The sequence below is a fragment of the Aythya ferina genome (genome assembly GCF_964211825.1).
Source record: "Aythya ferina genome assembly, chromosome: 18".
Taxonomy (NCBI): Eukaryota; Metazoa; Chordata; class Aves; order Anseriformes; family Anatidae; genus Aythya; species Aythya ferina.
Window position 1 is genome coordinate 4,094,712 of NC_140317.1, and position 16,139 is coordinate 4,110,850.

The window sequence follows — 16,139 nt, forward strand, 5'->3', positions numbered from 1 at the left end:
CAAAGCTGCTGTGATGGTCTGAGCTAGAGGTGTTGCTGTTGCACAAGTCAGACACTCATCTTTCCCTCTGTCCTTTAGCAGATGCTCCAGAAATAACCAGCGTATCGCCCTCCAGTACTGGCTCCTCACTGCCTCAGAGTCAGCACCACAGGGCTGCTCGAGCGGTTACAAAAAGAGCTGAGAAAAAAAAGCAGAGGAAGAAAGGATCAAGTGCCACCCTCCCGCTCCACTAATAGATCCTGCTTGCCATTCTGACAGCAACCTGATTGCTCCTCTCCCCCCTTCGCTACTCACACCAGCACATGTGGTTCAGTGACACGGCTCTCGGCTGACAGATTGAAAGAGCAACATGACTTTGGCTAGGCGTGCTGAGATCTAACCGCGATGCTACAGAGGCTGAGCACTTACAAATTACCTCGATCAGCTATATTTTGGTCAGCTGAAATAACAGACAGATGCTCAAGTGAAGAATTCAATGTATATTTATTATTCACAGTTAATTACTATCTACCAAATGCTGCTGCAGAGTTAAAGGATTAAGTACATAGGCCTTTTTTTATTTAAACACTGATTTTTTTTTTAATATATATACACACACAAGACATATGTCTGCAAGGCTGCATGATATACACCAATTCCAAAATAAGGAAACAATCAAATGGTCCAGGTGTAGAATGCCATAGATTCCTTTTCCAATCACTTTACAAAGAAGGAAGAAAGTGAGTGACAGCTAGCAAGGAGAGGGGGAGAAAGTAATACTCTACAGGATAGCTCTCTCTTTCATCTGCTGGAAAATCAAAGTGTAAGGCAGAGTCCATCTCAGGAATAAAACTTGTAACATTTAGTACAAAAAAAGGCACCCTCCAACAAAAGATTGCCCGTGCTTATGCAGGGCAGGAGGAGATCTCCACCGCAGTTTTTGGATTCGTTGGTGGGGTGAAGGGATACAGCCAAGCGGCCACCAAAAGGAAAAATAACGCAACTGAAGATTGGCACAGAGAGCAACGTGGTTTGATTGCTTTTCTTTCCATCCAATTTAACGTCACACTGCTCTGGTGGAAGAGCGAATGGCCACAACAAATGCCATTATGGTAAGGGGTGGGGATTACAGTCATCACACAGCCTGCTGTGAATGGGGAGCGAGGTGGAGGGAAATCTACTTTAACAGTAACACTGACCTGAGGAGGGAGGAGAAACTGGAGAACAGTGATGCCAACCCCACGTTTCATGAGCAACACGACTGCAAATACTCCCTATCCAGGCAAAAGAGACAGGCTGATTACATGCATCACGTAGAAACATTCACTAATAGCATAAAATGGTTTCAAGCACTATTTCTTGAGGTTTTTCTGCATTATAAAGTTTTCCATCAAAGGAATGTACATTTTATAGGACATCTCAGGACTACTCTTTCTCAAATTCCCCCCCCCTCAGCCCTCCCTCCCCAAAATATTCTTCCTCATTTTCCCTGGACATACCTTCCCGGTTTCTCTTTTATCTTTTGAGGCTCCTGGTTGCAGCTTTCCACCACTGAGCAGCCTAAGCTGCCACTGAATGCCTTGATTTCCCCCCCCCCCTTGGAATAAGGAAATTCAAACAGTAAGACAAATCTTAAGATTAAAGCTCCATCTCTGGTTGTAGATTTTTCTCAAATGTCCGTTGATAAAGCCACCCTCCTCTACGCCCCTCGCCCCAAAGTATTTATTTACACATAGGCAGAAAAAAAACCCTCTGAAAAGCTCTGGACTGTCCTTTTAACTTAAAAAAAATAATAATAAAAAAGAAAATAAGGGAAAGGCACTATGGAAAAATGTGCTCAACCGTACACCTTTAAGAAAAAACAAAAAAGCTGTCAGCACAGCATTAATAGACTTCAGTTGTAGGTTGGAGTTTCTGAAAGCAGCTCTTGATTCAAAAGAAAAAACAAAACTAAAAGCCACATAACTCTTCTCCCTTCCCCTGCTTGGAAGCTGCTGAGCTTCAGAAGAAAGTGCCAAAGGAGAAGAGACAATAAAAATTAGAGCAACACCTCATCTTTCCCAGGCAAGAAGAGCTGAATGTTGAAGGCAAAAGCAGACTGATGATTTTTGTTTTTTTTAAAGGCAGGACTGTGGATTTGGTTCTTCTCTCATGTCCCTTCATGTCAAATGAAGACCGTTTGCAGAGAGAGAAAATACCAGCAGAGTTTCTCCCTTTTCCTTTAACTGCATGGCTAGGACTTTATATGGCATTAAAACTTCATGCACTGATGGACAGAGGAGGAGGGGGAAACAAGAAGAGTGAATGAAAGGGGGTAACCCAGGAGCAGCTGAGGAAATTTGTTATTTTCTTTTTTTTTTTCTCTTTTTTTTTTTTTTTTCCTAAGATAAGTTTTGGTGTGTAAGTTGAACTCTTCCCCCCCCACCCCACCCCTGAAGTTCCGTACTGTGAAGGAGGATCACCTCACGGTGAAAGGTGACTCAGGTTTTATCGCCGTGTGATTTTAGGTCACTGGCTGCAGTTAGGCTCTGTATGTGTATTTACTGTTTCTCTCGTTTCTTTAAATAATCTCTAATATTTATCTCTAGATGTTCCGATTCACTGGGGTCACATAGTTGCGTGGAAACATGCCCGTCTGTCCGTGGCAGGCTCCCTTCCACCAGTTGGGGTCAGAATTGTCAAGGACTTGGATAAAGTCTCCGCGGCGGAAACCCAGCTCTCCTTCCTCTTGGGGATCAAAATCAAACAGGGCCTGAACGTACGTTGGTTGCTGAAAGGGGAAAGAGAAAGATATGCAAAATGAGAGTCATCTACAGCACTCGAGACACCTGCTCCCTCAGGCAGGATTGATTTTTAACTTGCACCAGAGATAAGCAGTGAACATTTGGGCTGTTGCACTTTCCTGAAAGCCAGCCTCCATCATCTGTAACACGATAAAAAAGGAAAGCATGATCTATAGGAGACCTTAGAAAAAAGGTCAATTTTCTGTGAAAACCCTGAAATAAAAACAGCAGATGTCTCAGATGTTCTGGTAGTTGTTTTCCAGTGTTCACTACTTACCATAAATCTGTACTGTACTACAATGGCCTTTTTACTTATTTGTCCTGTTTACAACAACCAACAACATGAGTATTAATAACCTACCTAACCACTGAAATACACAAAGTTCCCCCTCAAAGCTGGGTACTGGCATTTTACACATTTTCCTTAAACCCCTCCAATATCAGTTTTGCCACAAAGCATTGTGTTTGGTCAGCAAATGTCTCCATTGTTATGGAAAACCTAGGGGTTAATTTAAAAATGCATTTGGATTCTTAAAACTGGGAGTCTAACAAGGTATCTTCATGCTTGTAATTCTCAGCCAGCTCTTCTCATCCTCTGCTCATCACTGACCCAACTGTGCAGAGCTGTGTGTTCAGATGAACTCTGGCAAAGGCTGCCCAGGGCACCCAGAGAAGTGCGAGGTTCTGGCTTCTTCAAGCTAATGCTGCAGATACAGGCAAATGGATTTATCCAGAATTGACAAAAGATCCAGTTATATCTAACGTAACATTTGGACGGCCCTGGGAAATGGAACAAAAAAGAGCTACATACACACAAGCTGCTCTACTGACACGTAGCAGGAGGTTTTGGTTCCTCTTTACGCTGGCTGGATTCAAAACAGCAGGCTAGAGATGTTCCATATGCCACCACCTGTAGCTACCTCTTCAACAAAGTACTTCACTGCTACCAAGGTGCAGTTGTGGCTGTGACCCAGTACAAACAGAACTGTCCTTTCTTACTGTGCCCTAAACCAGCAGTAAACCCATTCTTAATTCACAGGAATCAGATGACCTTACTTCAACAGTAACCATAACCATTAACAGAAGCCGAGTGTCCAAGCAGCAACAACACTTTGCCAGGACTGAAGGAGAGACTAGGAGTTAGCAGGTAGGCTTTGCACAAACATCCAGCTAATCTTCCAGTATAATTCTGGCAACAAGATACAACACTACACTTCAACAGAAAAAAATTAAGTCAGCTTTTCTCCATCCCTGTTCGTTTACTCTGAGATGTAATCCCACTTCAGACTGTGGTTGCAATAGCCTAAAAAATATGCTCTATGAGGACACTTGTCTTACCTGTGGCACCTGTTCAATGTCCCGTAGAAATATTTGCTGGTTCCTGGAGACAGATGTGGATCTGTGATAATCTACCAGCTCGTTCAAAGAATTGAACTTCACCACCCAGAGGAAATACTTGCCAGCCCCATCTCTAAGCACCTTGAAGTGCTGCACATCGTTTCCAAACCTGGGAAGGAATAAAAGAAAAAAAACACATTATTAGTCACTGAGCATTCTGCTGGGATCATGAGCGTGAAGAGTTGGGTACAAAAAGGTTGTTCGGGGCACAGTAAAAACTGTTGGTGGCACTGATATTACAAGTACCAGTTCATTGTTGTAAAAATGTTTGAAAACCATTCATCAGTTGCATCTTACAGAAATCAGTGATCACAGAAAGAATTCAAACACTGAAATTTTAAAAAATCCTGCAAGTTTCAGATGCACTCTTCTTATAGTAGGTCTTCAGTTTAAAACCACCTTTTCCAACCACTCTGAAGTTGCAGAAGTTTGAGGCCTTCTGGTGTCACAACACTCCTTCTCCAACAGCATGTGCAGTCATTTCAGCTTTTTTACACTGCGTTACCACATAGCTGCCATCCGGTACGTGTACTTTTGGATGCTTGTATGCAGTCACCTGTGTCGCTGAAGACAGTGCACAGGATACCTAGGACACGTGCAATGGACTTTTACAAACGCAAGGTCACGTTGAAGAAGCTGCACCACAGCACCTTCTGAATCTTGCATTTGAATGTGGACTAGAAGTTGAACACGTGCTTCAGTTTAGTTCTTCAGCCACAGCAATTTCACAACTGACTCAAAGCCATTTCAAGCTCGTGCTACCTCTTGCTAAGCTGCTGCACTTCTCCCAGCCTCAGCCCTTCCCTCACACAGTACCACTGTGCCTGTGTGATGATGCAGGACACAGGCACCAGTCCCATCAAAGGTGAGATGCTGGGAAAAGAACTGCTGTAGCAAGGGGGGTAGGATCATCTCTTCTGGCAGATGGTCTGGACTTAAGCAAAAGGACATCTTGCAAAACAGATTTCTCCACTCTTTCAAAAAAAAAAAAAAAAAGCACAAAAACCCTTACAAGGTGATGCTCACAAGTAGTGCAGCAACTTCAGTTGTGCTTTAACAACTTTTTTCTGACAAATGATGACATTCAGTTGAAGCTACTTCGCCAACAATTTTATCCTAAATAAAGAGTAACTCCAAAGAGGGAGTGTCAGAATTTTCCAGATGAACAGCACACCAGTATTTTTTTTTTTTTAGTCTAAACACTAAAAACAGGAGGCAAGAATTCCCCACTTGGCATGAAGAGCTCCTATACTGTGGCTGAAAGCGTAGATACTGTCTTGGTGACAAAGCTCACACAAAACAATTCATGGGTACTGCCTCTGCTCCCCTTCCTCAACCTGAGAGCTTCTCACCACTTCAAATGCTGCAGCTCACCATTCAGGGAAGGGAAAAAAAAAAGTTTTTCGAAATAAAACAGAAAAAAGCAATTGAGGTATTACCACCAGGTGGCAACACTGAACAGGCAGGCAGCGCTATGCTGTTACAACCTTAGGTTTCATAAAGGAATGCAATGTCTGGAATGAAGCTTCCATTCATATCTAGTATTCCAACTCAGATTATTGTATCCAACAGAAATATAAACAACTCTAAAATCAGTTGCTTAATTCAGTTTGTTGGCATGACTTGGTGCTGCTGTGCAGGATGACAAACACTTGGTTACAGACCAGAGACGACTAGAAAAAATAATCTGCTAAGACAGATCACTGATAGCCCCAGAAAATACAGCAAACTAGGAATCTTGCATGAATGATCTAAATCCATCAAGATAGATAGAAAATCTTGTTAATTTCTGGTACAGGAGGGGGAAAAAATAAAGAAAAAGGGAAAAATAAGCTGCTAAAGAGAGAGTTCCCCTCTCCTTATGTTCAATTACATCCCAAGCCCTTTCAAAAGTTTTTAATACCTCTATTTTACAGAGACTTCAGATGCGTGAAATACTTAGACATGGCTCACATTATACCGTGCTACCTTTCAGGAACTCCTGCTGGTTAAGAGCCAGTGCTTATAGAAAGGTTGCTCAAGGATGTGAACTGTTCCTCCTTAATGTTCCTCTTTTTTTTTTTTTTTTGTTACTAGAGAGATTCTCTATGAAGGTGAAATAAACCACTGAGAGATGGAAGAGGCCTCTCCTTTCATAGCATCATGACCTAGCGCTAGAGAACATGACTATCCCTAAAGTAGGTGCCAAGTGGCCACAAAAAACATTTGCAAGTGTACCGCACAAAGACAGAAGATGGAGTAAGAAAATTTGTATCACTGGAAGAACAGGTGTGCTATAAGGCATCTGGAAAATTATTCCTGCCCATCAGCACTAGCAATCACCCGTCCTTTATCCGTGATTGAGAACTGGCATTAGGTGTCGTGATTGCCACACAAGTGCTTCTGGGCATTACTTACTTGACTGAGAGAGAGAAGTCCCCAGGAGCGCTCTCACTCTCCCTGATGAGGAAGGCACCATCATGTCTCTGTTTGCCTAACATCTCTTCAGCCTTTGCTCGGGGAATCTTTCCAAAAAACCACCTGTGGAGCGAGGAAAAGAAAACAGAGGAAGTTAAGAACTCCAAACATTTCATGTGCAAACCTGACACAGATATTCACACGGAGGTGAAGTGATTCCTTACAGAAGTACTTAAGCTACACCTACCTCGTTGCCACCCTACTACAGGCTACTGAACCATTTTCAGAATGTTTCGTCCTGGCAGCGAAGCTACCATGATGCGCTTGCAATCGCCCTATTTCACCCAACTTAGCAAAGCAGAGATGTGGTAAGTGTGAAACCCTCAAGTTACAGGATTTATTTTCAGAAGGGGGAAATAACCCAACTGCTCAAAATTTCATGTGTTATTCACAGTTTTGCACCCTACTCTACCCTTTAGACATAGATGATATTTAGCATACATACATATAACCACAAGAACCTAATGTACACAGCTGCTTTACGAAGTCCTACTTGGTGAGGCTAAAAAGACTGCCATGGGAACTAGCTACAACCTGGGACACAGTTAAAATATCTGTTACGGTCTGCACTGGTATCTTAGCAATCAGGTCTTGTAACCTAAGGACAAACAGATTCCTAGCTCAAGCAAGAAACTCGACTCTTAACTCTTCCTCTGTCACTAAGGGCTAAAGTCTCATGTCTCCATACAAACATGCAAACATTTAATTGCCTAAACTGTATGATACCATCAGGTCAGGGATTACAAAGGAGCCCACGCACTGGTGGCTAGTCAGCACTGAACTTCTCTGTGACATCACAATTTATTTCACTATTGCTGCCCCAAGATAATCAGTGAGTAGTTACACACCCCTTCACTACTTACGCCCCCCAAGGAGAAGCCACCCCTGCCCTAGTCACAATTTGCCAAGCAGACAAAGCAGAACACGTAGGGATTAAGCACAGAAACATCGCTATTTTAGCAGGTAGGAACCTTAAAAATATATCTATGTAATATTTGCACAACGCAAGGGAAACACTGGGAGTTCACTCACAGGTTTCTTCAGAAACATCACAGCTGTAGAAACAAGATCCTGTCTATGGACTGACCCATCCTGCACAAATGGAAAGTGCATTTTATATCAAAAAACAATTTCTAGCCTTTTAGATCTGGTGGAAAGACATCATTACTTGCCAGAGAGAACGAGTAGCTTCATTCAGCAGCTGGTTATTCCCGCAGCACGGAGCCCAACCTTTCTGACCCTAGTGATCAGCATCCCAGGGCACTGCCATCTAGGACAGGTTCTGTACGGCAGAGCTCAAGCAGGTGCCAGGAGTGGAGTTATATGCAGACAAAGTGAGAGAAGTTCCCTCAAGTTCCCTCTGCTTCTTTGTGGATGATTGCTGAGCTGGGCATGCAAATCAGTTCTAGGAAAGGTAGGAAAGGTGCTGACAAGGCTTGTTTCAGCAGCCTCTTTTTCTTGCTTTCTTCTGTAGTCAGGACAACCTAGCAGCTTTCACATAAGCAGTCCCATGAAATAGCTGCACGTGAAAGCCGCATCTCAACTTCTTGGCAGCTGCACAGAAGTCAAAGGCACGAGGCTGCTCACCTCTGTGGCACTAAGACTGAACCTGCATCAAGCAGCTGTACCATAGCACTGACCTGGTCACAAGGATCCTTACCTACATTCACATTTGCACTTCCAGCCTAATCCAAGACTAAAGGCAAACAAGGCTGAGCAGTAGGTCACGCAGTGTGGGAAGAGCTGAGCTGTGTGCACAACCAAGAAGCACAGCTGGCAATTCCGAGTAACAGATCACACCAGATAGAAGCTCTTACCACAGCCTTTAACCACGCAGATGACTGCCCATAGAGGGGAGCGTTTAAGAACAGAAGCTCCATGCAAAAGGTTTCCTTTCCACAATGAAGTTTTTGGTACAACAAAGAGAAGTTGCAAAACCCTCACTGAAATTGAGCCTTTCCTGAGAAAGGCTGAAGCTTTCAGGAGACCACAAAGTCTCCTCTCTAAGCAGCAGTCCCCAGAGGTAAAGGAGGACCTGATTACCTGATTACCAGCCTCTCAGCTACTGGCAGCCCTAGCTCCTCTCACTAGCTGTCTTCAGCATCTGCTCCCCACAGGAGGCTACACAAAACCATGCCCCATATTATATCTAACATGATGACACCACAAAGGTACTTTTACTACATGCAGCATTAGATCAAATCACTCCAGGCCATCTCCCTTGTAAGGGGACTGTACAGACCTCTTAGCTACGCAGCTCTGTTATGTAAACTATGTTGGCACTGGAAATGATGCGCCCTGTTTACAAACTTGCTGGCAGGTCTTATTTTGCACTTTTTACTCCCTGTACCCCCTGGAAAATAAAAGCTTTCTCCCACAACCAGCCTACGTCTAGTGACAAAGAAGTCCTGCATTTAGTACTTTCTCCATGGGCTAGCAATTGTGCTTCTTCTCAGTACCTGAGGCAGTGGCAGAGCCAGAAGAATGAACACCTACCTGTCCCACACAGTACTGTGCTGCCTCCAAAATCAACCAAGAGAAACCATTACACGAAACTCCTTCAGAATTCCAAGGTAGCATTTTGTTTTCTGGGCTGTTGGCACAGTTGTCAGAGATAAGCCCTTAAATTCACCTCTGCCAAATGCTACATAAAGCAAGCGTTCTGTTACGACTTCAGATATCCTGACACAGTTCTTGTTCACAATGTGTTTTAATTCTGTTTGGTTCTCAAATAATTCTCAATTACACGTGACTTGCAAATGAAAGCCTCAGCTTAAAAAAAATAAATAAAAAAGTCACTCATCTCTGAAAAATAGAAAGAAACCTGAAGAGCTCAGAAGAACTTCTGTCATCCTTCTTGAAGCCTCACAAGTTTATCCTTGTTTTCTCCTCAATTTTACTGACTCATTAGAAAGTTGAAGTGTACAAGTTGATTAATGAAAGTAATACTTCCAAAACAATGATATACAATTCTTAAAGTTTTCTGCCAGCTGTTTCCAAGCCATTTTAATTTAAATAGGAAGATTTTTAATCAAAGCAGCTTTCTCATTTCATTGCCAGTTTAGCCATTCATAGAGCAACAGGAGCTTGACTTCATAAAAAAAAGATGAAGAGAAAGAAAACCCCATAGATCAAAGTTATGTTGAGGAACTACTGTCCATTTAAGAACATAGTTATAAAACATCAGAAGTATTCTGCACATATGAATCTTTCCTGAAGAATGACTGAAAAAAAATAATAAAAATCAGTGTGCCCAAAAGAACTAGGCCAAAGAAACTGACATTCTCATAGCTTCCCCAGTAAATGGCTAAGCTTGATAACACTACCACTCCTCTCCAGCTAGCTCTGTAATACAGATGAAACTCATCCAGTCAGCACTACAGAACCAAGCGCAGACGTTACTGCTGATGCTGCACAGAGGGCGATGCACCAGTTGGTACAACGCGAAGCTCACGCTGCGTTCAGACTCCTTTCAATCAGCAGCTTGACAATTCTTTTGGCTTCACTGAGTGCAACCATTTAGTTTGGCTCATTTCTTCCACATAAACTGCAAAGTAAGACTTCAGCAATACCTTAAAGAACAGCTGATTATGAACACGCACACTTGGACACACATAACACAAGTCTGATCCAGATCATTTCATAGATGGCAAATTCCTTCCCTGCCCCCTTAAAAGCAGAAAGGTAGCCCTACCCCAAACTGCACAGCTGTGCCTTCACAGGAAGCCTCCCTGCCCAGAGCTTCCTGCAGCTCTTCTGAGTATCATGCTGCTGTCTACTTACTTCTTTGCTTTGTGAATTGATATGCGATTTGGATTAACCCTTCAGAACCCAGGTGACTCAGACGATGACTGAGATGTGCCACGTTTCCCTCTCAGCTTTGTCTGCTCATAGTTACAAAGCAAACGGGAAGATTTGCAAAATACAAGCAAGATAGAACACTCTTTACAACAAACTATGAAGCTGGAGGATTTGAGTCTCAGATCCTCTGACAGAATTAACCTTTAAAGGCTTTTTCAGATGCTTTCTTTCCAAATCCTCTTGAGCAGCTCTCATGGCACCTTCCCACAACACTGATACCAGTCTGAGAAAAGGAACGGTCTCTTTCTCACACCTGGTCAGCTGCCTGATGTTTGCTTTTTGTAGGACAGGCTGGACTACTTAAAGAGCTCTGCATTACCACTAAGCAAACACCATGCTGCATGAACTTTTGTGTGATTTCCCAGGCCTGTTAATACACTCCCCAGCATTGCTACGTGCTACACATGGAGCTACCGCCATCCCATTGCCATCAGCAGTTTAAACATCTTCAAAAAAGGTCAAACTAACTATGCTTTAAAACCACCAAACTCATTCACTTGTAGGCTTGGATGTTGTTCATTCCCCTTTGTTATCAGTAAGAAAAAAACCTGACAGCTCTATCCCACTCAAACAAAAACACATGGATGATTAAAGAACAAACAATGTCAACATCAGACCACAGTATAACTCAAATGCTTCCAAAATTGTTATTAGAAGATGCACAACGACTCAGATCAATGAAGGAGAAATCACAATATGCATTTCTGATCCCCACTGGACTAGCAGATCAAGATAAACTAAACTAGGCTTTAAAAAACTTCATAATTTTCTTGTACACTTTGCTTCACTTCTCACTTGGCTGCACTAAAGCAGCCCCCTCTCTTTTTTTGGGGTACAGTCCTTCAGAAGCTTCTGTCCAACCTAAATTATCCTTTGATTCAGTACCCAGAATGCAACAAACATACCAGAAAAAATGTTTAAGGGCATTTGGAGTTAAATTTTCGGTAAGCTGTGAATGCTGCAACTTTCACTTTACTTTACTTTGTGTAGCAGATAAAAGAGTTCATCACAAGAACACAGTCACACTTTTTCCTGGGACTCTGGGTAACAACTTTCTACTGAACAGTTTTCTGCTGGTTTAAGCCTGCAACCCCCAAGGTCAGTCAGTCTGACCCTACAGCAAAATACCAGAGAATGCACTAGCAAAGCTTCCAAATGTCCTGCTCCATAGCTAGCTGTGAAATAAGTTCCTGTGAACACTGTAGGCTACAGCCAGAGATACAACTCAGTGGCCATCTTTTATCTAGCCATATGGTTTGGTAGATCTGGGTAAGGAACAATCTGCCAAGTGCTCAGCAGCAAACCACCTTGTTTGAAGGGAAGCACGTGGAAAGATCAAGAGATCCTATCAAAGCTCTACTTACGGATGTGGTTTCATTTCTATGTAGTTCTTGGGAATGAAGCCGTCTTTTCCATTGAGTTCTGCCTTGTACCAATTCTGATCGCATTCTTCATTCAAAACCTGAAGGAAGGAAACAAATAATAAGCTCACCGCATTTCAAGTTACAGCAAAATGGGTGCAGATATTACCTTATTCTTCCAGTTCTTATTGCCAAGACTGCTCTTGTAAGGCAAACCTATAAAAACAAGCTGCCAGCCATCCTGCTCCACTGCATCTCATGAGCTTTCAGAACCAGAAGCTGGACCAATAATTGAAAATAGACAAAGAACAGCCAGAACACCACATTTTTTCACATGAATCAGTACTTCAAAACACACAACTCCAAAACAAATGTTTTAATTTTTCATTGAATCCCTGCTAAATGGTACAGTGCGACTGACAAGCCAGGTAGAATAACTGAAAATAGCCTCTGGAACAAAGCAGGATGAGGTTCCACAAATAAAACCACTCTATAGTTTAAAACCACCTCACTCCAAAAAGATTTTATTTGGGTTTGGAAGTAACAATCACATAGATCCTGCCCACCCCCTTTCAAAATTAAGCACCCCAGTAATTCTTTTTTCTAACACTTATGTTCCTGCTCAGCTTGCTGATTTTTTTTTTTCCCCTTTGCAACAGTGGCCCCCAAAAAGCTAGATGTGAGTTAAAAAAACACAATTTATAGCCTCAAGTCACAAAAGTGTCACATTATTAGCATTGCCAGAATGCGGGACAATGAGGAAATGTAAAGAGAAAGTCAACACAAATGCAGCCCCAGAGATCACAGACTACATACAAACAGTGAAGATACCCAGCAGAAAAATCCTCCTAAGCAATTACTTCAATTTTTGCAATCTCGCTATGCTTCTTTTTTGGAAGGGCAACAAGAGGAAATTAAAAAGGAAAAGCAGACAAAAATTTGCAAGTGCAGGCCTTAAAATGCTTAGAGCTGATAAAAGTGCTTCAGAAAATTAAACTCCGAAGATCAATTTTTGCTGCCTTTCAAAAATGTGTGACATTAACACCCTAATCTGCCCCACTGCTGACTGCTGGATCTGAAGAGAAAAACCTCATCACCTACTGAAATGGAATCTGTTAAAGCAAAAGGAGAACAGAATTCAAAATGCCACCGTGAGTGACAGTGGGTAGCAGTTACCTGCCTGCTCCTTAACTCCCGACTGATCGGGCTGACAGTTCCAGGGATGTCCCTTTGGTGCTGGGGTTTCATGAGGCGCCGAGCACAGCAGCAGTGCCACATCCTCTGACCTTTAGGTCAGCAACGATACTCACTTTTATGACCCAGTTCAGGATACCTTCGGTTGAAGAAGGGACTTTACTACCTAAGGCATCTTAAACTTTTTTATATGGATAAAGACATTCAGACCAACTTTTATGCAGTCCCTGCTTTGGGTTTCCACTGATTTACAAGCATTACGGCCATTCAGCAAGGATAATCTGACCACAGGTCACGAGCAGTTCAAGGGTGGCTCTGTTACAGGCTCCGAGGTAAAAGCTTGCACACGAGGAGTTGACACAGACCAGCTGATGTCTGCTAACTCGCCTTTAAGCAGGAAAACTGCACATCTCAACTGCTGCACTGACTGCAAGACAGCATTTTGTGCAGAAACCGATGCAGCTCCAGGATCTGAAGCACAGCTAGATGACACCGGCAGGCAGCTCTGCCACACTACAAAGGGAACACTGAGGTTAAGAACAGCTGTGTAAAAAAAGTGAATTGTATAGAGACTATCAAGGTGGAGGGCAGAGGTTGGAACCCTGATCAACAGCTCAGTCATACAAAGATTTTGGCACAGAGCTTGTATGATCAGGAATTTTGGTTATTACAGGTCCTTGAAGCTATCACCACAGTCACTGTACAAAATAACACACGCACAAGACACGTTTTGATGATATTTCTAATAAGCAACATCTTACACAAATAGAATCCTTTCCTTTAGCAGAGATAGCACCGATCAAACCTCTGACCAGATTGTGTACCAACCCATTTCACTACCACTGGAGTGCAGTTAGGGGATATGGTAGTCTATCTTTCAAAAATTAAAAAACAACAACAAAAAAAACAACAACAGAAAAGCTTATGCTTCATATGAAGGATATTACCACATATTTGTGCTTTTGGCAGTAGGAATCAAAAATTATCAGAAATTCTAAAGCCCTAATGTAAATTATGTTAATGAGTTTTATCTTGCTCTGAAGATATGCTAATAGGTTTGGAGGAGCCAAATCACAGAGGGCTTGGGGTACTCATTAATGCCTGGCCTGAAGCCAGATGCCAGTGAGGGAGCACTGCTGAGGCATGCATTGAGCTCTGCAACAGGAAAAAACAGCTGGATGAAAGGCAGGGTAAGGTGAATTGCCTCCACATGTGCATGTCCAACCTGTTCAGGGGGCTTCTGCTGTGATAATGAATCCTCTAGAGCCCCCCACTTCACTGGCTCACTTTGCCCCAAGGACTTCTTTCTGCTTCATACAGGACTGAAGCATCTTCATAGCTGCTTGTCCTTTCCAGGATCATTTCAAGCCGTTGTCACAGCTCCAGTCACACCCTGGCAGATAGTATGGGACACGGATAGTTCAGCTATGTACTAAAGAGCTTATACACACACAGTCACCCTGGAGGCACCTTTGTTTGCTCATTTCTAGGCTTTTCAGTGTGCTCCTTTCCTGGAGCAACAGAATTTACCGTCTTCTTTGGAAAGCTCCACATTCAAGTTCAAGTCTTGTTTAAAGAGAGGTCACCTCCACAATACAGATGTCTACGAAATCATTTGTTCTGACAGCGTCTCGAATAAGCACCCCTGGAGCTGCTCCCAGTGCTTAGTCAAGCAAAAGTGACTTGTACTGAAGCACCTTAAATTGAGGACAGCTCTGCAGTCACGTGCACGGAGCAGTAATTCTGGTGGCTGCTACCAAGTTAGGTACCTACTGCTGTGACAGCTACAGAACAGTCAGATAAAATTTTGGCTTTCAAGAAGTTGTGCCACTACCAACCACTACTGAAATACAAATAAAAAGTAAGTCAAGAACAAGGAGGAAATCTCTGCACTGGGGAATCCAGCCTAGATACTTACATCTGACATTGCTCTCTTTGTTTTTAGCCTTAAACCCACTGAAATGAAAGAACTGACATCATGTAATTAACTCGTTCTGCTGCAAAGCATTTCAAGCATCCAGTCAGTCCATCTAGTCCGTATCTCCAGCTGGCCTTCAAGAGATTTTCAGATGATAATCACAACTACAATTTCTTACTGAATACCTAAAAACCAGTTCTATGCCTGAAAGAAAAATATAGATTCCTAACTTGAACTGTCATAAGATTTTTCTAGACTTCAAGGCTACAGTATTTAGTTTAAATATTGAATACATAACTGAATTTTGCTTTGAAGATTTCCCAAAGTGCAAATAAATGCAGATAAATTAAGCAACAAAGTGAAACAAAGATTACTGCTCCAAATCAAGACAGCCTTCAGAGTCTGCAAAAAAAATATCTAAAAAGCCCACATTTATCTCATCAACTGTTAAAAATTGCTGCTCTGCATACAGGTCAAACCATGAAGCATTCCTCTGCAGCCAGTCCCCACGTCTGCTACAGATCTAATCAGGCTTACGACAGAGCGACTCCTCCTTTCACACTGGGGCATCTGTGCCGGAGAGGAGGAAGAAGGAAGGATATTTTTAGCCACTACATTCGAACACATACTGCCATGTGATGGCCTCAGTCTGCAGTCAGCCCTGTTTTACAGTAATATTGGCTCAACTGCTGCCTGCCAGTTTCCTGGTTTGATAATAGATCTCTTATCAATGAGAGCCCATCTGTTCCCATGGAAATGGCGAAATGGCACTGCTCAAGAGCTGCACAACAAGGCCATCACGAAGTTTTGGCCGAAACTGCTCGCAGAAAGTATTCTCGGCCATTTTCGACCCCCTACCTGGTGAAGATTTCTAAGCATGGCCTTTCCATCCTCATGAATTGTTGCACCAGTCCTGATACTCTCGAAGCCAAGCATCTCTCAGGAACACACAGAGACTAAACAGGAACACGACAAGCAGACTGGCTCCCATATGCAAACGTAAAACTAAACATAAGGCCTTGAACGTATTTACATGTTTGCAAATTTAGCCAAATTCATCAGAACGCCTGGCTTTTGGAGAGCCAAAAGCCAAGAAACGTGTTCACAGAGGGCTCTGAGTTTTGGCTGAACCCAGCTCCTTCCCCTGAACTGCGAGGTTTTGGGATTCTTGCTGCGCTAACTGAAACA

The 16,139-nt window shown here is 42.7% G+C and overlaps 1 protein-coding gene across 1 annotated transcript in view; it reads right to left on the reverse strand.

The window, feature by feature from the left end:
* Positions 1 to 464: 464 nt before the first annotated feature.
* GRB2 (growth factor receptor bound protein 2) overlaps positions 465 to 16,139 on the reverse strand; it is a 50,602-nt gene continuing 34,927 nt past the window's right edge. The window contains exons 3-6 of the mRNA XM_084492061.1: positions 11,843 to 11,940; positions 6,558 to 6,680; positions 4,101 to 4,269; positions 465 to 2,749 (exon numbers count right to left, since the gene is read on the reverse strand). Coding sequence (XP_084348187.1) covers positions 2,564 to 2,749; positions 4,101 to 4,269; positions 6,558 to 6,680; positions 11,843 to 11,940 — 576 coding nt within the window. The 3' untranslated portion in view covers positions 465 to 2,563. The remainder of the gene's footprint in view (positions 2,750 to 4,100; positions 4,270 to 6,557; positions 6,681 to 11,842; positions 11,941 to 16,139) is intronic.